At 61.5% G+C, this 25,283-nt stretch overlaps 1 protein-coding gene across 5 annotated transcripts in view; it reads left to right on the top strand.

The window, feature by feature from the left end:
• The window catches only part of Uhrf1 (ubiquitin like with PHD and ring finger domains 1), a 28,473-nt gene extending 5,086 nt beyond the window's left edge, over positions 1 to 23,387 (top strand). For 2 of the 5 annotated variants that reach the window (XM_046444016.2, XM_046444017.2), the window contains exons 3-17: positions 5,981 to 6,241; positions 6,805 to 6,965; positions 8,349 to 8,564; positions 11,057 to 11,157; positions 11,247 to 11,433; positions 11,983 to 12,106; positions 12,192 to 12,299; positions 13,284 to 13,388; positions 15,196 to 15,302; positions 17,658 to 17,820; positions 17,912 to 18,049; positions 19,304 to 19,427; positions 19,495 to 19,640; positions 21,089 to 21,187; positions 22,058 to 23,387. In XM_046444016.2, the coding sequence (XP_046299972.1) occupies positions 5,981 to 6,241; positions 6,805 to 6,965; positions 8,349 to 8,564; positions 11,057 to 11,157; positions 11,247 to 11,433; positions 11,983 to 12,106; positions 12,192 to 12,299; positions 13,284 to 13,388; positions 15,196 to 15,302; positions 17,658 to 17,820; positions 17,912 to 18,049; positions 19,304 to 19,427; positions 19,495 to 19,640; positions 21,089 to 21,187; positions 22,058 to 22,204 (2,187 nt within the window). In that variant the 3' untranslated portion in view covers positions 22,205 to 23,387. Of the gene's footprint in view, positions 1 to 5,980; positions 6,242 to 6,804; positions 6,966 to 8,321; positions 8,565 to 11,056; positions 11,158 to 11,246; positions 11,434 to 11,982; positions 12,107 to 12,191; positions 12,300 to 13,283; positions 13,389 to 15,195; positions 15,303 to 17,657; positions 17,821 to 17,911; positions 18,050 to 19,303; positions 19,428 to 19,494; positions 19,641 to 21,088; positions 21,188 to 22,057 lie in introns of all 5 variants that reach the window. The other 3 variants (XM_058579200.1, XM_058579201.1, XM_058579202.1) reach the window with 2 other exon arrangements.
• The last annotated feature ends 1,896 nt before the right edge of the window (positions 23,388 to 25,283 follow it).

The raw sequence follows: 25,283 nt of genomic DNA, 5'->3' as shown, positions 1-25,283 counted from the left end.
GCTCGCCAGGGCGGGGCTCTCGGGCACCTGGCCTGGGTCCCCCGAGGCCCCCGGCTGACCGAGGAGCCCCGAGAGCTTTGGTGTCTGTGGATCCTGTCGGTGTGGAGACCCTGCAAGCCGAGGAATGCCAGGGCTGGACGCACACGGGCGTGTCCTCGCACTGTCCCTCGTGCCCCCTAATGAGCTGGACATTCCTTGGTCCTCAGGAGGCCATCACGCATGGCAGTCACTGGCATCTGGACACCTCTGTGCTAGTCCTCTGGGCCTGGTCCCCACGGTGACCCCCAGGGCATGGCCTCGCCCTGCCTGCCTCAGGAGGGGCTGAGTTCGTTGTCATCAGGGGCCATCCTTGTGTCCAGCATGTGCCTGTCCCTGAGGTGTGTGCTGTCCCCTCTGCCCTGCAGGACCTTCCTGTTGGTGTCTCCTGCCTCCCGCCCAGCCCTCTGTCCACAGCTCAGGCTGCTACAGGACCTGTAGCCCCTCCTGGCCAGGCTGGTGGGACACTGGGGGCCAGAGCAGTCCCTGCTGGTTCTTACCCCTAGGTCCAGCCTCTTGGCCCTTTCAGATGCTTTCTTCTCAGATGCAAGGTCCCCCTTGGCCCAAAACTCATGGTTTCTGTCCCCTCCACTCCTCCCCGAATCCCCGTGTCTGGGCCCCTGGAGGATGGCCACTTAGTCTATTCCTGGCCTGTAGGGCAGCATCTGCAGTCCAGGGACCCCTGGGAGGGGCGCAGGTGGGAGTGGGCGGCAGTGCACAGGCCTTCGACCCTGCTTCTTCTCTTTAGTTACAACTTTAAAGTCACCTCTGCTGACTCGGACGAACCCGGGGACTGCGCCTTAGGGTCGCCAGGTGGTGCGTGAGCATGGGCTTTGGCATCGGGTGGACGTGTCTGCCTCCTCCACGTGACTTCTCCATGGAGGTGACTCCCTTCTCCTAAGGAGCCGGCAGCCGTGGACAGTCATGTGCTGGTGACGAGTCCTCCGACAACAGGTCCCTGAGGTAGCGTAGTGGGACCTGCGATGGCATGCTGCTGTCTCAGACCTGGAGCACACAAGGATCCTTTGCCGTCACAGGGCCCAGGGAGCAGATGCTGTCTGAGACCATGATCCCCGGCTGTGCCTGGCCCCTCCTGGAGCTGTGGGGCGTCTGCAGGGAGGCCACCTGGCGGGCGCCTGGGTCACCGATTCTCCTGTCCGCTGGTCTGCATGTGCACCAGCCCCCTGCCCTGGTGGCCTCGTGGGTGTACCATGTGTCTATGTGATGCTCCTAGGCTTCTTGATTGTTCTTTCTTTTTTTTTGCCCCTAAATGCAGGGTTGCCATGGCTGCCCTGGGCAGATGTCACTACCTGATTGAGCAGAGTGACAGGCTAAGGGCCTTAGGACAGAAGTCAGGGCACAGCTGCTTTTTATTTTTGTTTTTAAAATTTTTTGGTCCTAGGGGTTAAGCCCAGGGTCACTCCACCACTGAGCTGCATCCCCAGCCCTCTTTTAGAACAGTTTTTATTTTGAGACAGGGTCTCAGTAAGTTGCAGAGGCTGGCCTTGACCTTGCAGTCCTCTTGCCTCAGCCTCCTGAGCCACAGGATGACAGGCGTGGTGAGGGCACCCACATTTGACTTCGCTGCACTTGGTGATGAGGGATTAGGAAGTTTACCTTTATGGAAACTCGCCTTGCTGGTCGCAAACTGAGAATAAAGCCTGTGCCAGGGTGGCCCTGTGCCCAGTCCCCTGCCATAGTGCTCAGTGGTGAGGTACAGTTTCCCTCCCGCTCTGGTTATCTCGGGGGCCGTGCTAACAGCGGAACCATCACAGATGCAACCAAAGGGGGTTTGAACGTATTTCCCAGGGGAATCATAGGTCAGGCAGCCAGGACTTGGGGGACGTAGAAGTTCTGGGTGACACAGGACTTCCTCCTGTGGCCCTGTTGGAACCTGAAGCTAACAGCAGAGAAAGCAGAGTCCTCTCGGGCTTCCGGAGTGCAGACCGCAGGAAGGCCAGGTGCAACATGAGGTGCTGACCCTGCCCAGCCCCGAGGGACAGCAGTGCCCAGCCCGCCTGCAGAGCCCAACAGAACCATAGCCAGAGGCCACCAAGCCCCTCATGTGTTTGGAAATGACAATCGCGGAGCCTAAATGACCTAATGGGTTGGGGAAATGTGACCAACTGAGAAAACACAGGTCCTACAGGGGCAGCTGAGGGCGCTCTGAGAGGGGCTCTCTTTGGTCCTAGGGTTGGACCCAGGGTTGCTAGACCACTGAGCCACCGCCGCAGCCCATTTTGTGTTCTGAGACAGGGTCTTGCTACATTGCTGAGGCTGGCTTAAACTTGCCATCCTCTGGCCTCAGCCTCCTGGGATTGCAGGTGTGGGCCACGGCACCCAGCTCTGAGAGAAGCTTCTAGCATCATCGAGTTTGTATTTGAAAAGAAGAAAAGCTTAGAATTGATGCGATATCTGAAGAAGAGAGAGAAGACCAGAAAAGTAATTCCAAAGCCCTTAAGAGAGAGGAAGTAAAGACGAGAACAGACACTAATGCAATAAGAACAGTGTGAGCTTGGCGAAGGTAGAGGCCGACCTCTTGGAAAGATAAACGGATGGGTGCTGGCGGGCCTGGTGGCCGTCCTGCAGTCCCAGCTGAGGCAGGAGGGTCGCAGGTTGGCGGCTAGCCTGGGCAACTAGAGGGAGACCATGCCTCCAAATGGCTGGGGGTGTGGCTCAGTGGTGGCGCACCCTGGGTTCAGTGCCCAGTACTGCAGAGTCAAGACCCAAGAGAGACCCCTGGTGGGAGTTAGGATGTGGGGTCACGAGGACAGGAGGGAGGCTCGGAGGGTGGGGTGCAGCGCATCCTGAGCTCAGTTGGTCTCGGGGACCCCACAGCAGCAGCGTGGTCTCAGACGGCAGGGGCATTGGTTCCAACCGATTGTCCACTTAACGTGGAAAAATTGCGCTAGTAGTTAAAAACCAACTTGCGCCGTCCACTGTGTGTCGCCTGCGTGACAGACGCACCAGGACAGTTTCCCCTCAGGCCCAGCGTGCTGCCGAAGCTGTGGCTGGGACTCCATGTGGGTTCATTTGGGGCCGCGGAAGGTCACTGTGGAAGGTCACAGGATCTGTGGTGCTGGGGATGGAACCCGGCCTGGCGCAGGGGGCAGGCCCCGGGTGAGCCACACCATTAGCCTCACTTAATTTTTAACATTGGAAGTGACTGACGTGAGGTGGGCCTTTCCTGGGCTCAGCTTTTATAGCTTCTGTTGATGTCCTTGGCCTTGAGTTGGAATTTCAGGCTCCCCATCACCCACCCAGGCTGGGGCGCCCTGTAGGCTGGGGCGCCCTGTCTGTCACCCGGCAGCCGGAGGAGCCGGGGCCTGGGGCCTGGGGCCTGCGGGCTTCTCTGCCACAAGCTGTGGTGGGGGCTGGGCACGTGCTCGCCGCTCTTCGGCTTCTCCACGTGGCATGAGTCTGAGTGGCGGGTGGCTGTGTTCAGGAGTTAGAGCCTGGCCTGCCTCCCCACACCTGCTCTTTGTGCCCAGAGAGCACCCTCGTGGCCATGACCGAGCCGTGGCCGTGAACTAGTGGCCATGACTGGCCATGACCTAGACGGTTGGATGGAATCTTCTGCCCCGCCGTCCTGATGCCTGAAGGGCCGGAGCTCTGCAGGGTGTCCCTAACACGAAGTTGTCCCTAACAACTTGAAGAAGAGGGACAGGGTGGGGACTGGGGTGCAGGCTGGATCCTCAGCTGGTCTCCTGGGTCCGCCCTGCCCTGCGTCGGGATTCCCTGGTACTCCTAGCATGGGTGTCCCCATCTGACCGGCTCGGCCCTCTGGTCTCTCTCCTCTTACGCCGTCTGTGTGAGTGGGACAAAGGGGGAGTGTGCCTTGTGGCTGCTCCTGGCTGTATTCCGAGCTCTCCTGCCATCTTGTCCACTTTGCTGGGTTGGCATGGTGCCTCTGTCTGGGCCTCCACCCTGCTGGCTCCAGTGGGCAGTGGTTTCAGCCCCCCTCTGAGGCCCCATTGCCCTTGGTGCGGGAGCCAGTGTCTCTGGGCATAGCTGCTGGCCTCGGCATGTGTGGGTGCAGAAGGCCCCAGCTGACCTGCTGCTGCTCTGGTGGACAGCGAGCATCGTGGACATGTGAGGGCCTGTGTTCAGTGGTTCTCCTGGGGACAGCAGGCGATGCTGGGACATTGTGGTCATGACTGGGGGGGAGGGGAGCTCCTGTCTCAGAGTGGGCGGAGGCCAGGAACATTGCTCTGCCCAGGAGGTCCACCCAGAAAATGGCCCTCTCGATGTGGCAGCAGTGAGGGGCCAGTGCCTGCCTGGCCGTGGGGTGTGGCCCTGGGGTGCACTGTCTGGCCTCCTCTCCAGGCTCGCCCTCTGTTGGTTGGGGGTGGAACTTCTCGGCCGCACCTGCGCAGCAGCCCAGCTGTGGCCTGCCTGGATGCGTCTTCCCTGGAGGCCAGTCCCCCCGGGTGTGGAACATTGTGTGGGTTGGACAGGGGCAGTGACATGTGTCTCTCACGACAGTGTCACACCATTAGCCCTGATGCTCCTGTGCTCACGGCAGGGGGCTGGGTTGCTGAGTGGTCAGCACTGCCGGTTCTGGTGGGGGCAGGGCAGGGGCTCCCCCCAGGAGCTGTACCCATTGCTGCCCCCCCATCCGGACTCTGGACTCCTGGACACTGCCCCCCCACTGGAGTTGCATGCCGCTGGACATTTCGGTCTGGCTCTCGCTGAGCACCAGGTCCTCAGGTCATTCCAGGGTGCAGTGTGTCACCACCTTGTGGCTGAGGATGTTCCAGGTGTGGATGGTCTTGTGCGTGTCCCTCCCATCTCTGGTGTTGGTGGCCGTGTGGACCATGCTGCATGACTTGCTGTTGACCCGTCCCCTCCATCTGTGCCAGCTGCTCCTGCGTCCAGGGCTGGTGTGTGCCCTGCGTGGACAGGTGGGACAGGGGTGTGGGCCACAAGGCCCTCCTGCTGTGGGTCCCTGTCCTCGGGTTCTCCTGTACCTTGTGTCTCCCGCAGGACCAGGCCTTCCCTGGCCCCAGTGTGCTCCACGGTCAGGAGCCACCAGCTGCTATGTGCAGAGGAGGGAGGCTGACTCCTCCCGCCTCCCTCCTCTCTCCTTCCTTCTTCCCTCCTCCCCTCCTCCCGTCCCCCCCTCCCCTCCTTCCTTTCTCGCTCCTCTCCTCCCCTCCTCCCTCCTTCCTCTCCTCCTCCCTCCTTCCTCCCTCCTTCCTCCCCCCTCCCCCTCCCTCCCCTCCTCCCCTCCCCCTCCTCCCCTCCCTCCCTCCCCCCTCCCCCCTCCTCCCTCCTCCCTCCCCTCCCCCCTCCCCCCTCCTCCCTCCTCCCTCCTCCCTCCTCCCAGGGCTCTGGCTCTGAACCCAGGCGATCTGCAAGCAGGGCCACAAGCCCTGTCTGGGGGCATCAGTGGTGGTCATGATGGGGCGCCCCTGGCATGGAGTAGGTGCGGGCTCAGCACTCTCAGTGCCCTGGACACCACCGGCCCGACAGCAGCCACAGGGAGCCATCAGGTCTGGGCGGGGTGTCCGGGTGGTCCTGTGGCGCGCAGGGTGGTGCTGTGGCCAGCTCCAGCCGTCCCCAGAACGGCTCCCGGGGACCTGCAGAGTCAGCTCCGGCCAGGGGTGTTCAGGGGTGTGTCGTGGACTCCCAGGCTGCATCCTGGCCCTGCAGGATGCTGGGCAGCAGCCCTAGCCTCCACCACTGTGGTCAGCGTACCCAGACGCCACGTGTCCCTGGTTGTGGCCAGGCGTGTCCTGGGAGTCCCGTGTGAGCTGTGGCAGAGGGGACCCGTGTTCTCTGTGAAGTGCTAGGCGTCCAGCGGCCACTGTGCTGTGTCCCAGGCACCAGGAGTGCGCCCTAGAGGAGGATGGCCCCACCCCACCCCAGGGGCCTTCTCTGCTGCCTCTGGGGTGGACCTGTCCTGGGCCCGTGGTGGACGCCTGTCCTGGTGTGTCTGCAGATGGAGGACGGCCACACGCTCTTCGACTACGACGTGCGCTTGAACGACACCATCCAGCTGCTGGTCCGCCAGAGCCTTGCGCCGCCGCCCGGCCTCAGGGAGAAGGACGCGGAGCTCTCGGACACCGACTCCGGCTGCGGCCTGGGCCAGAGCGAGTCGGACAAGTCCTCCACTCATGGGGAGGCGGCCGCCGAGGCGGAAGGCAAGGCCGAGCCGCAGGAGGAGAGCACGTGGGAGGAGACGGAGCTGGGGCTGTACAAGGTGAGGCGGCGGGGCCCCGGGGGCGCCAGCCCTGCCCTCCTCCCTCAGGCTGCCCTCTGTGCTGGTCACCTCGCTCCTGCCCTGGAAGTGGCCAGGGCAGTCTTCGTGCTCCTGCAGGCGACCATGGTCCTCTGGGATTCCTTGGTGACCCTCTAAGGGTGGAGCCTAGCATTGAGGCAGTAGATGTCCCCTGGGGCCAGTGTGGTGGCTGTGACGTTTCTGAGTTTGCTGCCCTCGTGGGTCAGGAAGTGCTTCCCAGGAAGACCTTGACCTAGAGCTTCCTGACGAGCAGGTGGCTCTGCTCCAGGCCACCGGCAGCCAGGACTGGAACCAGGAGGTGACCCGTCGGCTGCTGTGGCTCCAGGAGCTGGGACTTGTCGTCTTGGGTGATTCTGCCCCAAGGACCCTGGGCAGTGTCTGGACACTCGTGGGTGTCCTGACGTGGGGTGGGAGAGGCCAGGCTCACCGCCCAGCACCTGTGCTGCCAGGACGCCTGCCCAGGGGCAGCCCAGCCCTAGTGTCCCTCCCACGTGGCTGTGGCAAGTCAGTGTCCTGGCCCCCAGGTCAACGACTACGTGGACGCCCGCGACACCGGCATGGGCGCGTGGTTCGAGGCTCAGGTGGTCAGGGTGTTGAAGAGACCGCCATCTGGGGACGAGCCCAGCAGCTCCACCGCCGGCTCGAGTCCCGAAGAGGACATCGTTTACCGTGTGAAGTACGACGAGTGAGTCTCTGGGCTGGCCCTCGCGCCATAGGCTGCCCACGCCTCTGGGTCCAGCCACGCCCCACGCCGTGGGGATGCCGACTGGCATCTCGTCTCTTCCCCCAGCAGAAGCTCTGTGCCGTGTGGTCTTTCTCTGAGCGCCTGCTGTGTACCCGGTTCTGAGCGGGTGCAGGTGTGGTCCCTGAGTGGACGCCAGGCCATCTGGGCCACCTAATGGGACGCTGTCTTTCTGGAGGCTTGACTTCCGGACCTCCCCCTGTCCCAGGCCTGGAGCCTGGAGTCCAGGGCAGGGAGCAAGGGCGGGTTTGTGGCCCGGCGCTTCCTGGCCTGCGGACAGTCTTCTCACCCGTGACCACACACGGCTCTGCCCCTCCCTTGAGGTGCCCCTGGCCACTGGGTGAGGGCCTTGCCTTCCGGGAGTGAGCTGTGAGCTGCACCATGGGCGCCAGGGCTCCTCCTGCTGGTGGCCCGTCCTTTCCGGGACAGCGTCTGGCTTCCTGAGCTCAGGTCTGTAGTTAGGGGAGAAGGAATCGAGGTGCTCCTGCTGGACAAGAGCCATGTCCTCTTGTTGGGGGTCTGTAAACTGTGACCGAGGGCCGACTCTGGCCACCTTCTGTTTTTTGAGTGAAGCTTTATTGAGACGCATTGGCACCCGTGGCTCACGGGCAGTGGCCGGGAGAGAGCCCTGCTGTTGGGCTCGGCAGGAGCAGCTTGCTGGGCCTGGCGTGGCCCCGGGCTGCCTGGGGTCCAGTCTCCGCTGCCGCAGGCTTCCTTGAGCTGCGCTGTCCGGTGCGTTCCACGTGGCTCGGGGATAGCCCTCATGGAGCAGAGGCTCCCTGTGACACTCGCGTGCAGAGCCAAGGTCCCCGTGCGGGAGAGGCTGGGCCCCGCCCCGGGATTCCTCTGTGTTCGCCTCTCAGGGCCACCGTGATGGTGGCACAACCTGCTGGACGGCAGTGACAGCCTCTGGAGGTGGGGGTGAGGTCAAGGTGTTGGGCAGGGCGGGCCCCTGAAGGGTCTGGAGGAAATCCTGGCCTCCGCCTGTCCCCGTGCCCAGTAGCCCTTGTCCTAGGCTGTCACCTCCTCGCCTGTCCCCATCTCCTCAGGTAGAGAGCCGGGCCCACCCTGCTGCAGTGTGACCTCACCTTGGTGTGATGCCATCTGCGCACTATTTCCAGAACAGGCCCAGAGCCCTGTCCGGGTCCGGCCTCCGGGAGGACCGCCGCCTGCCCGGTGCGCCCCGCATCTCCAGCATGGCCCTCGCGGCCAGCTGGTGTTGCAGTGCAGCCTGTTCTGCACCAGCCTTGGTGGCGGCTGAGGGCCCAGCCTGACACCCTGTGGCTCCGGGTCCCACAGGATGTCAGGCTTGCGCTCTTCTCGCAGCTACCCCGAGAACGGCGTGGTCTCCATGAGGCCCAGGGACGTCCGCGCGCGCGCCCGCACCATCCTCAAGTGGCAGGAGCTGGAGGTGGGCCAGGTGGTCATGCTCAACTACAACCCCGACTACCCCAAGGAGCGCGGCTTCTGGTACGACGCCGAGATCACCAGGAAGCGGGAGACGCGCACCGCGCGGGAGCTGTACGCCAACGTCAAGATCGGGTGAGCCGCCGCCCCGGGCCAGCTCGGGACCCCCGCGGGGATTCCAGTCTCCCCTGACCACCCTCAGAGGGCAGGGCGAGGCCCAGGGCCTGGCCGAGGCAGGTCCCTGACCGCCAGCCCCACCGGGGCTGCGCCCTGTTCCTGTGTGTAGGGACGAGGTCTTACCCCTCCCTCGGGGCCGCTCTCAAACTCCCAGGCTTGAGGGGTCCTCCTGCCTCTGCGTTGCTGGGACCACAGGGCCTGTGTGGCACCTGGCCTGTCACCCTCTCGTGGCTCCCCCACCCCTCCAGCCAGCAGCAGTGTTCTTTGGGTGCCGGGAACGTCCCGTTGGTGGGGGTGTGGTGGCAGGTGGTCTCTGCCGTCAGCTTCCCCTTCTGCATGACTTCCTGGGGACACACGCTCCTGTTGCTTATATCAGCTGCTGACCAGCGTCCCCTGGCACGGAGGACCACTGTCCCAGCCGTCCACTCGGCTGGGGCACGTGGGTGTCTTGAGGTTTGTTCGTTTTCTGTGGTGCTGGGACGGAGCCAGGGCCTCATGCCCGTCTCCAGGCTGGCGGGCTCACAGGAGCAGGGGTCAGTGTGCGGGCCTGGTGTGGCTGTCGCTGGTCTGGTCAGCACTGGCCTCAGGACATGAGCAGGAAGCGCTCGCTCCCCTGCTCCTGCTAGAGCCGGGCAGCTCGATGCCCATCCTCTTTAGGCTCTGGGGTGACCCTGGGGGTCTGGATACTTTTGAGGAGATTGTGTTTATGAATCCGGTTTCTTGAATGGTCCAGAGGCCGTCCGGGCTGTGCTGCTGCGGTCCAGTCGGGGTGCCTGTAGTTTTGAAGGAGTCGCCCCTTTCCTGTGAGCAGAGGGGCTGCGCTCCTCCTTCAGCCCTCTCGAGGGCCACCCTCCGCGTCTGTGGGACCGGCTGTCGTGTCCTGTGGTTCTGTCTGTCTTTCATGGGTCTTCTGGGCAGCCTCCTCCGGCCTGTTGTGGGCGGCCCTGCTCTCTAGGGCTGGACTTAGGACTGTAGACCATGGCGTTGAACAGTGCTTTCCTTTATTTTATTTTTTATTTTTGCGTGGTGCTGGGGATCCAACCGAGGGCCTCATGCGTGCTAGGCAAGCGCCCTACCACCGAGCCATGACCCCGTCCACAACTGGTTTTCTTAATTGCATTTTAAATTTTTTGAGACTTTCTCTGACTTGCGGCTAATTTTGAAGATTGTTGCTTAGAGATTTTCCCATTATCTTTTTTTTTTTTTTGGTACCTGGGATTGAAGCCAGGGGCACCTAACCACCGAGCCACATCCCAGCCCTTTTTTGGTTTTTATTTTGAGGCAGGGTCTTGCTAAGTTACTTAGAGTCTCGATAAGTTGCTGAGGGTGGCTTTGAACTCGTGATCCTCCGACTCGTGATCCTCCGGCCTCAGCCTCCCGAGCCTCCGGGATTACCTGCTTGGCTTCCCATTGTCTTTTGATTAGTGATTCTTGTTTGACATCTTCTGTGTGGTTTTAAGTCTTGAAGTGTGTTTTTTTTTTTTTTTTTTTAAAGAGAGAGTGAGAGAGACAGAGAGAGAATTTTTTTTTTAATATTTATTTTTTAGTTTTCGGTGGACACACATCTTTGTTTGTACGTGGTGCTGAGGATCGAACCTGGGCCGCACACATGCCAGGCGAGCGCGCTACCGCTTGAGCCACATCCCCAGCCCTTGAAGTGTGTTTTTTTGGCCCAGGATGTGACCTCTCTTGGTGATTCTTCTGTGCTGCTCGGGGTGGGCGCCCTCCTCTTGTAGGCTGGATCTCTTGGCGGGTGCCCGGGTCGTGTTCTCACTGTGCCCTCTATCGGTGGCAAGGGAGGGGAGCACCTGGCAGTGTGGCGGGTCTTCCTGGCACCTCCCCACCGAGGCTGGCTGTTCAGTGTGTCCACGTTGATGATCAGACGTCTTCCTGGCCACTGGTCACCTGTCCTGCTGCGTCTGTCTCCAAGGGTGTGTGCGCGCGCTGGGTGCCTGGGCGGAAGCAGAGCACTGGGCCCCGGGGCTGCTCGGGCCTGTCCTCTGCCCCCGCGCCCTGGCCCGGCCTCTGCCCCCGCTCTGTGCTGGGGTCGTGTGGGGGGGACGTGCACTTCTGCCTGCGTTTCTTTCTAAACATAGACTCTGGAAACGTCAGCCTCACACGTTGTCCCCCCTGGGTGTGGCTGATGGCCGTGTTGATCCTGCGTCGTTTACTGGACAGAAGGGGCTCTTGGGTGTTTTCCTGGGCAGGTGGGTCAGTCTCCGTGGTGGCTCTGGTGGAGAGCCCAAGTCAGGCTCGAGCTCCCGCAGTGCACACCACCTGCCAGGTGCGTCACAGGATGACACTGGCTTGGCATGTTCTCGTGCGGTTCAGTAGGGATGGGCAGGAGGTGCGCCAGGCCCTCGGCACCTCCTGGCCCTCGTAGAGGCAGCCGTGAGCCGGCTGTTACGGAAACTGGTGGAATGTTCTCATGTTCCCATGTCATCCCCCAGAGGTGACGCTCTCAACAACTGTCGGATCGCCTTTGTGGACGAAGTCTTCAAGATCGAGTGCCCTGGCCGAGGGAGCCCTGTGGCTGACAACCTCATGAGACGTGAGTCTGGGCCTGGGCGCCGCACAGCCTGGGGGCTCGGGCCGTGCTGCCCGGCCAGCCCGCACCCTGACCCTGCCTCACGTGTGCAGGCAAGAACGGCCCCTCCTGCAAGCACTGCAAGGACGATCCCAATAAGCTGTGCCGCATCTGCGCCTGCCATAGTTGCGGGAGGCGCGAGGACCCCGACAAGCAGCTGATATGTGACGAGTGTGACATGGCCTTCCACCTGGACTGCCTCGACCCGCCCCTCAGCAGCGTGCCCATCGAACCCGAGTGGTGAGTGGGCCGCAGCACGAGGTGTGGCTGGTGGCCGCGGGGGCTCTCTCTGCAGCCCTCTGTGGATCTGGGACTCGGCAGGGACATAGGGCTCACTGCTCTGGTGTGTGCCAAAGCAGCCTCTTGGCCACTGTGTTCCGGGGGGCAGGTGGCCATCCTGCTGGGCCCTGTGCCCTCTTTCCTGCATGCAGGGGCCCTGCTGTCCTGCCCCCATTCAGTGGGGGTGGGGAAACCGGCCCTGGGGGACAGAGGCACCTGCTGGGTCTTGCCCCGTCCCATCTGGCTTCTGATTCACTGTCCCTGTTGGGAGGGACGCTCAGCAGCAGGGGCCAGAGCCTACTGTGGACAGGACTTCTTCCCCTGGGGGGTCAACCCTGTTGCATGTGGCTGTTGAGATCCCCGAGGTGACCCAGAGTGGGGTCCTGGGCTGCATGTCCCCATTTGGGGCGGCGCAGAAGGATGGGGGCGGGAGGGCAGCGTCCGGCCTGGAGGCGGAAGGACGCATCTGCTCCCACAGTCGTTCGCCAGCTGACACCCAGGTGGTCACAGGTACTGCCCCGACTGTCGGAATGACGCCAGCGAGGTGGTGCTGGCCGGCGAGAAGCTGAAGGAGAGCAAGAAGAAGGCCAAGATGGCCTCGGCCACGTCGTCCTCGCAGCGGGATTGGGGCAAGGTAGGCCGCTGCCGCCCCGCGCCCGCCGCCCCGCGCCCCTCCAGCGGGCGCTCACACGCTGTTCCCTTGTTTCCCTGCCGGACAGGGCATGGCGTGTGTGGGACGCACAAAGGAGTGCACCATCGTCCCCTCCAACCACTATGGACCCATCCCTGGCATCCCTGTGGGCACCATGTGGCGGTTCCGAGTCCAGGTACCTGAGGTCCCGGCGCAGGCTCCCCCCACATGCTGGCCTCCAAGCCCCTCGGGGCTGCCGGGCCCATCTGCAGGTCGGGCAGTTCTCGTGGCAGTGTCCAGGCAGTGCTGGGACAGGCCCCCGAGGGCCCCTTGGCTGGCGGGGAGGGGAGAGCCCGGGGGGCTTCTGCACTGCCGACGCCAGGGGTGGGTTGAGTGCTTGCCCCTCGGAGGCCCGTGAGACCCGCCCAGAAGCGGCTGCTCATTCCACCACAAAGTGCGTGTCATGGCCCTGCTCTGGACCGGGTCACAGCCTAGGGACAGCACCTGCACGTGGCTGACTCGACAGCTGGGATCTGTCCCCCTCAGACACGTGCCAGGTGGAGGAGTAGCTGCTTTGGCACCGCTGACCAGGGCTGGGGGGTCTGGGCTGCGGTCTTGGGCCTCCACCCACTCTGTGTCCCCCCGGTTTCCTGGCGTGGAACTGGCCAGGATGAGATCCACTGAAGTGGCAGAGGGGGAGGGTGTCCCTGGGGTCGGCAGGTCCAGACGGGCCAGGAGCTCAGGGCAGTGCTGCCCCCCCCCCCCGCCGCCAGCCAGGCCTGACAGTGACAGGGCTCTAAGTGTCGTGGGCGGAGCGGCTGCCTGAACCCCGAGTCTGCCCCGCAGAGGGTGGCCGTTGGCCAGTGTCCTCCGAGGTGCAGCCTCTCCTGTGTGCCCACTGCAGGGCTGGAGTGGTGCCCTCTGGGGCTGGGCTGGGCCTGGCCGGGCCGGGAGCTGTGCAGGTGGTGGGTTCCAGGGGCCTCGGGGTCTCTGCCGCAGTTGGGGCCAGAGGTGCTTTTTTTTTTAAGAGTTTTTCAATGTTTATTTGTTAGTTCTTGTTTGTTTATTTGTCTGTGGTGCTGAGGATGGAACCCAGCGCCCCGCCCTGCGCATGCCAGGTGAGCGCGTGACCGCTGGAGCCACATCCGCAGCCTCCATTTGTTTGTTGATGGGTTTGCAGGTCAGTGAGTCGGGTGTCCATAGGCCTCATGTGGCGGGCATCCACGGCCGGAGCAATGACGGGGCCTACTCGCTGGTGCTGGCCGGGGGGTACGAGGACGACGTGGTGAGTGGGGTGTTCTGGTTGTATTCAGTCATGGGGTGAAGCCAGGGGAGCCCTCCCTGGAGCCACACTGCAGCCCTTCCCCTTTTGAGAAAGGCCCCTGCTGCGTGGCTGAGGCTGGCCTCAATCTTGAAGATCCTCCTGCTTCGGCCTCCTGAGCCGTGGATCGCATGCACACGGCGCGGCCTGCTGTGTTTCCCTTTCTCCTTTCCCTTTGTGGTGCTGGGGGCGAAGCCAGGCAGGGCCTGGGCTTGTGAGTGGACACTCTACCCACTGAGCTGTGTCCCCAGCCCTTGCTTCATTTTTAAGTTGTGAATACATAGTCTCAGCTGGTGTGCCTGTCCCAGGTGGGCGCCCCCACCCGTAGTCTTAGTCACCTGCGGTCAACTGTGGTCCAGAACATCACGTTGAAAGTCTCAGAACCCCAAGTCCATTTTACTTTTTAATATTGTTGTTGCTGTTGAGGGGCCTTTACTTTTCCGATTGTTTGTGGTGCTGATAGTCAAACCCAGTGCCTCCCGCAGGTGGGCGTCCCCCCACTGGACCCCCCCGCCCCCAGACTCATGGTGAACAGTGCACACTGGGAGGCAGGAGGCCAGTGCCTTGCCGTGGCCGTCCCCTGTCCAGGCTGTCGCGTGGACGAGCTTCCTCCTGTCACTCCCCCCGGTGGCCGTCGAGGTGGTCCCACTGACCGTCCCGGACAGGATGCTTGTGTTTGGGTCGCCCCTTTCCCACCCACGCAGGCCCTGAAGTGCCCGGGGAGGCCAGGTGCCCTCTGTGAGGAGAGGAGATGTCGCCCTGAGTCGGCTGTGGAGCTGGGCCATCGGGAGGCTGGGACAGCTGTGGTTGCATCTCAGCTGTAGAAGTCACGGCCAGGGAGGGACTGGACCAGCTGCGGGAGACGCCTCAGGGCAGTGTTTGGCCACGGGAGGTCTTGGGACATGTCTTAGTCAGGTTTTGTGTCCCTCTGACCTAAGTACCTGACCAGAACAACTTGGAGGATTCGGGCTTTCGGGGTCAGAGGTCATAGTCCACAGGTAGCCAAGTTCACTGCTCTGGGCCCAAGGTGAGGCAGCGCCTCATGGCGGAAGGGCCCCCTGGCGGCCAGGGAGCAAGAGAGGGAGCAGGGCCGTGGGGCAGAGTCGCCCTGCCAGAGCCTGCCCTGCCCCCGCCACCCGCTCGCCTTACAGTGGTCCCTTCAGGTAGGCAGGGACTGTTGAGGCCACAGCTCCCCCAGCCCTGGCACCTGGCCTCTAGATGTTCCTGAACGCAGGAGCTCTCGGGGACCCTCCTACCCAGACTGTCACAAGACCTCGGCTTGAGCACACACGTGTGGACGTGCCACAGCCGTCCCCCACAGCTCCAGACTTGCTCTCATTCCCAAACTGGAACTGTCCCCTCCCGCGGGCTAGCCCCCACTGCTCTCCTTCCTGCCTTTGAGGCTGAGCCCCTGGGGCTCCTGGGAATGGGCCCTGCCGTGTGGCCGGTTGGCTCTGCCGCTGGCCGGGGCCTCTGGAGGGAGTGCTTCCCTGCTCCTGGTTCCTGACCAGCCGTGGCGTCGCTGGGTCCCCTGGGTCCCGCTGGGCCACACCCGTCCTTCTCCTGACCGTGAGATGGGTCTTGCCTCGAGCTCTGGACCCCTGCCTCAGCCTCCGAAGGCTGGTCTGCTCACAGCCACGCGCCCCAGCAGGGTTCTGGGTTCCGGTATCCATACCCCGGCTCCTCTCCTCTCTGGGCCGGGCCGGGCGCGTGGCTGGGCCGCAGGCCACCTGCCGCTTCGGGGGCTCACCGCCCTTCCCGTCTGTTGCAGGACCATGGGAATTTTTTCACGTACACAGGTAGCGGTGGCCGCGACCTCTCTGGCAATAAGCGGACTGCAGAGCAGTCCTGTGACCAGAAGCTCACCAACACCAACAGGTGCGTGCCAGGGGCCTGTCTTGTCTCCCCTTTCCTTGATTTTGGTCTGGGCCTGGCGGCAGGTGCAGGAGGCCTGCAGGGCGTGTGGGGGCAGCCAGGAGCCCCCCCCTCCTGTGTTGGCTGGGACGTGGGGGTCGATCAGAGGGACAGAGTGGACACTCTCCATGAACGGCCAGATGGCCATCGTCTCCAGCTCTGAGGGTACGGGCCTCGCGCTGCAGGACCGCAGACCCCGTGTGAGCGAGGGTTGGGGCTTGCAGCTGCCCTGCAGAGGCCGGGAGGTCGCCGCGCCCTGACCACAGGACAGCTGGGCTTCTCGGCATGAAGGCCATCACAAAGCTTAAAGGAAAGAGTGAAAGATCTTATGACCTAAACCGCGTAGAGTGCCTCAGTGACACCTGTACACAGGGCTGATGACCGTTGAGGAAAGTTGGACACCTTATATACGATGATTGTTTTTTTCTATGTAAAGGGCTTTTAAAATTTCTTTTAAACGTATATTTTCAGTCTCCCATGGACCTTTATTTTATCTATATGCAGCACTGAGAATCAAACCCAGGCCTCCATGTGCTAGGCACGCGCTCGACCCCTGAGCCCGAGCCCGCCTCTTGTCATTTCTTATTTAATAGGCTCGCCTAGCCTGTGTTCGATCCTCAGCACCGCATAAAAATAAACGAAATAAAGGTGTTGTGTCCATTTACAACTGAGAAAATATTAAAAAAAACCCAAAAACCTGAAAGAAGCTGGGCGCGGTGGCCGCGTGCGTAATCCCAGTGGCTCAGGAGGAGGATCTCGAGTTCAAAGCCAGCCTCAGCAACTTAGTGAGGCGCTAAGCAACTCAGACTCTGTCTGCAGATAAAATACAAGATGGGCTTGGGGCTCGGAGGTGGCGCGCCCCTGGGTTCAACCCCTGGTGCCCTCCACCAAGGAAAAACACCACTGGGAAGAAACCCAGGTCAGGGATGGTGGCTGTCACCTCTAACCCCAAGTCCTCAGGAGGCTGAGGCAGGAGGATTGCAAGTTTGAGATGCCTGGGTGACTTAATGTGACCCTGTCTCAAAACAAAAGCAAAGGACTTGGAAATAACTCAAAAAAGAAATGCCCAGTGACCACGAAGAACTGTGCCCTGCAGCGGCCAGAGCCCTGTGGGTGGAAGCAGGGCGGGATCCCAGTCACTTCCCTGTGGAATCGGCCTCCAAGTCCAGAACGTTTTCTCAAACTTCACAGTATTGAGAAGTGCTAAGGCAGGGACTGGAATTCCGTTTTTGTAGAAATACAAATTGGTACCAAATGTCTGAAAAGCTCTCTGTACGAAGAGCCTTGAAAATGTCCCTCCTGACCTTCTGGTGCTACTCTAAGAGACTGAGGAGTGAGGCGGGGACGCGGTCTCCCCAAGCAGCCAGTGCCGGTTACCGAGTAGCCAAACCAGAGGGGTGCTCCACCCTCCTTGGGGGCGTTTTGATCCCAGTGACTGTTAAACATGTTTTCAGAAACCAAGGGAGCAGCTCGGACACGTGGGGTGACATCTGGGCACAGACCTCTCAAGTCCTGTTGCAGAACAGTGCTGTCTCTAAAGAGACTGGTGGCTTTTTTCTCTCCAACCTGATGAGTGGCCTCCTGGCCCTGGCAGTGCCCAGCCCCACCCTGTGTCACCAGGAGCAATCCACCAACCAGGCTGGAGGACAGCTCAGCTGGAGGCCAGAGGCAGGAGGCCCAGGGTGGACAAGGGCCACGCTTGCTCTGTGGGATCCAAGACGGAGCTCTGTGGAGACCTGTCTAGGTCCATTCCAATATGTGGTGGCGGCGGCATGTCACTGTGCCCGCTGTCACCATAGCAGAGGCCTCGGGATGGGTTCTGGCCCGTGATTCTGGGGGGGCCTGTTGCTTGGGCCTCTGGGAGGGGCAGCGTGAGGTGGGACAGGAGGGAATGGGCTGCCTGCACCTTGAGCCTTCAAGGCGTGGGCCTCTGGGGACCTATAGGTCCAAGCTGTGCAGCTGCGGTCCCTGGTGTACTCGGTCTCTGCGCCCATCTTCCCCTGGTGGCCTGCCAACCCGGTTTCCCTTTTTTTTTTTTTTTAATGGCTCTGGAGCCGAGCCCAGGGCCTCGCTGTGCTGGGCAAGCCGTTAACCACTGACCCTCACCCTGGCCCTTCGTATTTTGTGACAGCCTCTAAGTTGCCGAGGCTGGCCTTGAACTTGATCCTCCTGGCTGTGATCACGAGGACCCCAGGTTCAGCACGGCTGAGCCGAGTAGTCCCACCTGCAGGGACCAGGTTTGCAGCACAAGTCCCGGCTCAGGTTCCTGCCCCTCCTGGGGTGCTCTCCAGTCTCCATGTGGCCCGACTGTCCCCGCAGGGCGCTGGCTCTCAACTGCAGTGCCCCCATCAACGACCGAGTAGGGGCCGAGGCCAAGGACTGGCGGTCGGGGAAGCCGGTCAGAGTGGTGCGGAACATGAAGGGCGGCAAGCACAGCAAGTACGCGCCCGCCGAGGGCAACCGCTACGACGGCATCTATAAGGTGAGCCACCGCGGGCGGCCAGCCCCCGTGCCCAGGCCCTGAGGGCCTCCCACGTCCTGGCCTGGCCCAGCCTGATGGCTGCCCTCCACAGGTCGTGAAGTACTGGCCTGAGAAGGGCAAGTCGGGCTTCCTGGTGTGGCGCTACCTTCTGCGGAGGGACGACGACGAGCCTGGGCCCTGGACCAAGGAGGGGAAGGACCGCATCAAGAGACTGGGGCTCACCATGCAGGTGCGTCCTGGCTGGGCCACTGTGGGCTTGGCGCTGTCCAGGCCTGCCGCTTGGTGCAGTGGGGACCTGGCTTGGGACCCTTGTGGCTGAGACTCACATCTGGATCCCCGAGGTCCTGCCTTGAGTCTGTCTTGGGCTCTCTGTGGACTGGTGGGGGGGCCAGCTCTGGGCCTGAGCTCGTGCTGCATTTTAGGCCACCCTGCGGCCCACGGGGCTCCCGGCCGGGCTTCCCTGCCGGCTGTGGCCCTCAGTGCTCTGGCCAGTGGTGTCGAAGGTGCAGGTGACACTTGGGTCCTCATGCGTGAATCCTGGGGCGAGAGCAGACTGTGGCTGTGCTGTGGGGAGGGCAGGCCCTGGGAGCTCCCTGCCCCGCCGCTGTGAGGGGTACCGCTCCTCCCCTCGGGGCTGCAGCTGAAGGCCGAGGACTATTTAAGGACTCTTAATTGCCAGTGGGAATCCGATAGCACCTACCCCTGGGGGTCACAAGGGGTGTCATTTGGACATGTTTGTGCAGCAGGGGAATTTCAGAAGCCCGGGCGCTGGGACGGGAATGGCAGACGCAGGGAGGGGGACTTCAGCTCCTGCAGGGGCAGGAGTCTTGTGACTGGTCTTGCTGCCTGCGAGCATGTTGGAGAGGCCGCAGCTGCTGTGCTTGTCCAGACGGGGTGTCCTGCACCTCCTGGGCTCCAGCCCTGTGTCCCTGCGTTGAAATGTTCCCAGGACTGAAAACTGGGGACTTCATGGTCAGAGTTGAGGGTTTCTTGATAAACCACACTGGAGAGTTGGATGTGAGTGGGTGGCCTTGGAACCAGGGTGACAACCAACCCGTGCGGTCGTGAGTGAGGAGCCCACTCTGCCTGGCTCCAGCTGGTGGGCTGCGGTGCATGGGCCAGGCTTCCTGTGGTGCCAGGTTACGGGACGGCCAGGGCCGAGTGGGGCCTGGTGTGAGGTGCCCGCCTGGGCTGGGGTGCAGGTGAGCGGTCCCACCTTGCAGGGCAGTCCCGGGTGGGGCCAGGTGCCTAGGCAGCGGGCGCTCATCCACGTCCCGCTGCTCTGCCTCCCAGGGGTGGCACTGGGCCTGGGCGGAGCCGTCCCCGTCCACCCGAGTTGCTCCGGGGTGGCATCCGGTGCCTGTGGAGGCAGGGCCGGGGGTGGGGGGGGTACACTGAGCAGCGCACGTGGGCCCGTCTCTGGTTGGCCCGTGACCGCTCGAGGGCCCGCAGCCTGAAACCGCCTCCTGGCCTTCCCCTGCAGTACCCCGAGGGCTACCTGCAAGCCCTGGCCAACAGGGAGAGGGAGAAGGAGAACCGCAAGAGGACAGCCGCGGGCTGCGCGCCCCCCCCGCAGGGCAAGGGCAAGTGGAAGCGGAAGTCCACAGGTGGGTACCGCCGAGCTCCGCGGCCCTGCAGGGGTGCCCACCGCTCCTGACCCGCCTTCTCCCCCAGGCCAGGGGGGTCCCACGACCCGCGCCGCCAAGAAGACGAGGCTGGAGCCCTACGGCCTGACGGCCCAGCAGCGCAGCCTCATCGGCGAGGACAAGGCCAACGCCAAGCTGTGGGGTGAGGTCCTCCGCTCCCTCGAGGACGGCCCGGTGAGTAGGAAGTGTCACCCACAGCTGTCACTTAGACACTGGGGTGGGACGTGTCCCCCCACCTTCCCCGGAACCCTGCACCCACTGGCTCCGCCACCCGCAGCCCATCAGGCTGCCTCTGGCTCTGGCTGAGACTCGGGACGTCCTAGGGGTGACCTGCAGTGTGTCCTGCCGTGTCTGCACACCCGGCTGCAGTGTCCCTGTGTTGTGGCCCGTGTGGTGTGCCCTTCCCTGTGGTGAGCAGCAGGCGCCCTGGCTGGGCCCCGCTGGGCGCCTTCCCTCCGGCACGCACCTGGACGTCCCCTTCCCTGCGGGCATGGCTGTGTCCCCGCAGGCAGGCCGCGCACTGCAGGTCCAGCTCGGCTCCCTTAGGGCCATCCTGGGGACTTTGTGGTGGTGGCTGCTTCTTCCTTTGCTTCCCGAGGAGCCACCCAGCCAGGGACATCCCTTTTGGTCCCTCTGCCCTCAGCGGGGCTAGTGACCTTGAAGGGTCGCTGTGAGTCAGTGTCGGGGCATCTTTTGCCTCTGCCCTGTCCTGGCGGGAGATGGCTGTCCTCGGGTCACCTTCAGCATCACCCCAAGCCTGAGACCTGCCCTGGGGGTTCCCTGCGGGAGTCCGTCCTCGTTCTCCGGGCTTGGCTCTGCTGGGGGCTGCTGTGAGTGGCCCAGTGGCCGGAACAGCGCGGCCTCTGCTGCCAGGTACAAGGCCCAGAGGCCACCGAGGCCACGGGGCCAAGGTCAAGTGTGCCCAGGACTGGTTCTTTTTTTTTTTCCAATGGATGCAACTCCTTTATTTTTATTTATTTATTTTTTATGCGGTGCCGAGGCTCGAACCCAGGTTGAGCCAGGGGTCACACATGCCAGGCAAGTACCCTACAGCTGAGCCCCCGCCCATGCGAGGACTGGTTCTTTTGGTGGTTCTGGGGAGAACCCCGAGCCCCTTTTTCCGTTTTTGAAGGTGCCTGTGTGGTCACATGGCCTCTGCCCTCCTGGGGCACCTTGGGCTGAAGCCTGGTCTGGCCTCCCTTCCCAGCACCGCAAGGCACCCTGTGGGGGTGGGTGTCTCCTCCTGGACCCATCTGCACACTCCCTTGGGCCTTGTAAGGCGACACTTGCAGACCCAGGGCGGGGCTGGGTACCCTGGAGGTCCCGCCGTCTCTCACTTGCTCTGGCCCCGTGGTCCGCAGAGCTGGCCTGCTCTGTGGACCTTCCCCGTGGCCTCCCTGAGCCTGGCCTGACTCCACAGCGCCTGCTGTGCTGTGCTGGTGGCCCAGCTGGCCGGCCCTGCCACCCTGGTGCAGGGACCCGGGTGAGGCTTCCTCTCTGGGCCTGTTCTCCGAATGACGGAGGTCTGGCCTCGGCCCCTGGGCAGCGTGGTGCCACTGGTTCCCGAGAGCCGTGGAGGGTGGCTGGCCGCCAGGCCTGCGGCTCACGCCCCCTGGTTTCAGGTGTTCCTGAGCAAGGTGGAGGAGACCTTCCAGTGCATCTGCTGCCAGGAGCTGGTGTTCCGGCCCGTCACCACCGTGTGCCAGCACAACGTGTGCAAGGTGAGGGCGGGAGGAGCCACCCCTGCCCACAGCTTGTCTGCCCAGTGTCCCTTCCCCAGGTCCTGCTGGTGGCTCTGGCCTCGCTGCTGCTGCTCCCCTGCTCTGAACCCTCTGTGCCCCGTAGTGCCCTGCTGCAGCACAGCTCCCGGGCTCTGGCTGTCCCAGCCTCACCCGCCAGCCTCACCCGCCAGCCTCTGGGAGCTGCCTTTCTCCTCTGCTGGCCTTTTACTGGCTGGGGCCCAGGGCAGGGGAAGGTGGCTGCGCTGCCTGAGGTCTGGGAGGGAGCGCTGAGGGCAGAAGGAAGCCTTTCTGGAGGAGGTGGCTTTAGCCTGACAGGAAGTGGCTGTGGTGGGGAGCAGCATCCCAGGTCCTTAGAGCATCGAGGCTGAGGGGCGGGCAGGGAGGTCAGGAGGCCGGAGTGGGCCCTCAGATGGGCCTCAGCAGGCCTCTCCTCCCCTGGTGTGTGCTGCCAGCACCACTGAGGGCCATCACTGTTTGTGTTGAGGGTTCGTGGGACGCAGCCCTGGTCTCCAGGCTCGTCTGCCCGTTCCACGTGAGCACAGCCCGGGCGGGAGGGCTGCCAGGGGAGGCGGGTGTGCTGTGAAGGCAGACAGGGCAGCTGGTAGGTCTGGCCCGGTGGGGCATCTGGGAAGGCCCTCTAAGGCAGTGATAAGCCTGGCAGGTGGTACGACCGCCGTGCAAAGGCTTGTCCACACCCTGGGACGCTGGGCTGGGGTGGATAGCAGATGCCTGGGGTCAGGGGGGACCTCTGCCTTGTGAGAAGGCGGCTACTGCTATTGGCCATGGGGAGACATTCTCTCCAGCCAGTGGAGGTGGACACACAGAGCTTCTCCCTGCTGTGTCTTGCAGGACTGCCTGGACAGGTCCTTCCGTGCCCAGGTGTTCAGCTGCCCGGCCTGCCGCTACGACCTGGGCCGGGGCTATGCCATGCAGGTGAACCAGCCGCTGCAGACCGTCCTGCACCAGCTCTTCCCCGGCTACGGCAACGGCCGGTGATACCCAGCACTTCCTGGTGGCCCCTCGCTGTGGGGCTCCCCCCCCCCGTTCTGTTTTAGTGGCTTAACTTAACGTGTAGTCTCCCTAAAAAGGCTTGTCTTCCTTTTTTTCTTTAAACCATGCATTTTCAGGAATTTCATGTTCTGGCTGGAAGTTGCATTTCTCAGTGTTGTGTTCAGCTTTTGATATATGCAGCCTGCGATGTATCTGCAAAACGGGAAAAAACAACCCCAATGTTTGAGGATGGACTTGGCAACCACGTGGCCTGGGAACTGCGTCGGTTACTGCTGTGAAGTCCTCAGAGGTTCCCGCCACCGACCCGCAAGGTCCCAGCTGCCTAGAACAATCTCTGCAAGGTTCGTGGCTCTGGCCCCCAGTCAAAGCCGGCGCCTCTTCCTGCGGCCAGCAAGGTGGTTTCAATGGTGGTGGCTCTGGCCCTGGGCTCGGTGGCCCAGCTGACCGCCAAGAAGTCCTAAATGAGGACGGCCTCCGGGCTGCGGGCACACCCTCAGCGTTCCCCTGGTGCCTGCGACCCGCCTTTCGAGCCCCTGTCCCGGGAGCTACCTCAGCTGGACTCGCTCCCCGAGCTGCGGAGGCCGCCCCCCAGCCGCGTCCAAGTGCCTTGGCTCCCGCTTTCCAGAGACGGGGCTCTTTGCTTTCAGCACTGAACTGTTGGAAAGTGAACCAGGTTCTGCACACTGTGGCCGTCCAGCTCTTCCCAGTGCTGGGTGGGTATCGGATGGTCTGGGTCTAGCCATCCTTTACATTCAGTTTGTGATTGAGAGTTAGGGAGGGTTTTTCTTTTGTTTGTTTCTTTTTTTTTTTTTTTAAGAACGCATTTTTAAATGAATTTTTTTGTAGTTACTGTATATGTACCAAGAAAGATATAATTTAGGGTTTGTTTGTGTTGGCTTTTTGTTTTATTTTGTATTTTTTTTTGAGTGGTTTGTTAATTTTTCTAACTTTACCAAAGTTTGCAGCTTATACCTCAATGGAACTGGGATGTTTTCAATCAGAACTGCAGACAGACTGGAGCAGGAGTGTTTTTAAAAGGGCTTTTTTTCCTTGCTAGATTGTTGACGAGTTAGGGAAGAAGCACCGAGACCTGTGTAGGCTTTTTCTGAAGTTCAATGTTCTTTGTCCAGACTGTAGATTCTCAGAATAAACCTTCTCCACAGATGGATCTGATCGTACGTCCTCTTTGCCACTTTGCACCAATGATCTCATTTCTCTCTTCACAAACCCCAGGAGAGAAAGCCAGGCAGGAACCGTCACCCGCACTGTGCAGATGACAGCAGACCTGGGAGGTGGCCTCTGCGCGGGTCCGGGCTGCAGCTCAGGGTGCTGGGCTGTCCGCCCACCGTTCTCAGTGGAGCTGTCTGCAGGGTTTTTTGGGATATTTTTTAGTTGTTGACGGGCCTTTATTTTATTTGTGTGTGGTGCTGAGAATGGAGCCCAGTGCCTCACATGCCAGGCAAGCGCTCTGCCACTGAGCCCAGCCCCTATAGATAAAGTGACGCGAGCACACCCAGTAAGGCCCGCCCTGTTGCATGTGGCGATGTCCATGCTGCGACCAGAATTGAGTAGGGCCCTCAGAAACCACGGGGTCCACAAGCCAAGGGTCTACTCCTGGACCCTTCCAGGCAGCTTGCCGGGCTCAGTCCTCGAATGTTCTAGTCCAGTCGGACATTCTGCAGTGTGGCAACTACTATCTGTGCTGTCCGTGGGCAGTCACAGTGTGAGAGCCGCCCGGAGGAGCCACACCCCGACTTTCCCTACTGGGCCAGAGAGAGGATCAGTGCAGACTCACCAGTCGAGCCTGGTCACGCCAGGGCCCAGAACTGCCCTCCGCCATTCTGCCCCTGTGGCCCCAGGCCTGCCTCTGACTCCACACTGTGCAGGAGGTCCGGCTGGAAGGGGTGTGGTCTCCCAGAAAGCTGTGGGGGCCCTGCTCCTTCCTGCAGCAGCCCGGTCCTCACCTAGGGTTCTGCGGACAGCGGAACAGGATGCGGAACAGGATGCGAGGGGACGAGCTCTGCCTTGAGTAGGTGTCACCAGATCAGTCCACTAGGGAATCAGCCTGGCAGGGCCTTCTCCCACTGGACCCCCAGAAATGCATTTGTGATTTTATTTTCTGGCACCACACTGGGGAGCTGGGGATTTAACCCTAGGGGTTCTCTATCACTGGGCTGTTTTCCTCAGACCTGTCTTGTGACAGGGTATCTAAATTGCTGAGGCTGGCCTTGAACTTGGGATTCTCATGCCTCAGCCTCTTGAGTAGCTGGGATTATAGGCATATAGCACCATGCCTCTCTCCTTGGTATATATTTTTTAAAATATTTATTTCTTAGTTGTAGTTTAGACACAATAAATTTTATTTATTTTTATGTGGTGCTGAAGATCAAATCCAGGGCCTCACATATGCTAGGTTAGGGTTCTACTGCTGAGCCGCAACCCCAGGCCTCCTCAGTATATTTTTAAAATTTATATTTTAAATGTGGGATCCAAATGTCCTTTTTGTGTGTGTGTATGTGGGGGGGGGGGGGCGGGTACCAGGGACTGAACAGGACACTGAGCCACATCCCCCAGCCCTCTTTTGTATTCTATTTAGAGACAGGTCTCACTGAGTTGCTTAGTGCCTTGCTGTTGCTGAGGCTGGCTTTGAACTCATGATCCTCCTGCCTCAGCCTTCCGAGCCACCGGGATTATAGGCATGTGCCACTGCATTGGCCATGTTGTTTTTTGTTTTTTGTTTTTTTTTCATGCATCAAATTAACCCATAGGGGAAGGGAATCTTTGTAAAACAGTGGCCATTTCTTGGCTCTACACCTCAGGAAATGAAGGATGGAGACAATTGGAACTTGAGCACTGGTTCTGCTGACTATGATATCTCAGGAGTAGGGCCAAGAGGGTCTCATGCCATTTTTAGGGAGAGATAGCCAAGCACGATTCCTGGCCCCAGCCTGCCATGAGATCTGCATGTCTGCAAAGAATGCAAAAAAGACAAATCTTTTCCTAATGTGAAAACTTTTTTAAAAATATCTTTTGTTTTATTTATTTTCACCTGGTGCTGAAGATC

The sequence above is a fragment of the Marmota monax genome, unplaced genomic scaffold (genome assembly GCF_021218885.2).
Source record: "Marmota monax isolate L192 unplaced genomic scaffold, Marmota_monax_Labrador192_F-V1.1 WCK01_AAM20220418_F8-fsc00102, whole genome shotgun sequence".
NCBI lineage: Eukaryota > Metazoa > Chordata > Mammalia > Rodentia > Sciuridae > Marmota > Marmota monax.
This window is presented reverse-complemented; position numbering and strand designations above follow the sequence as displayed.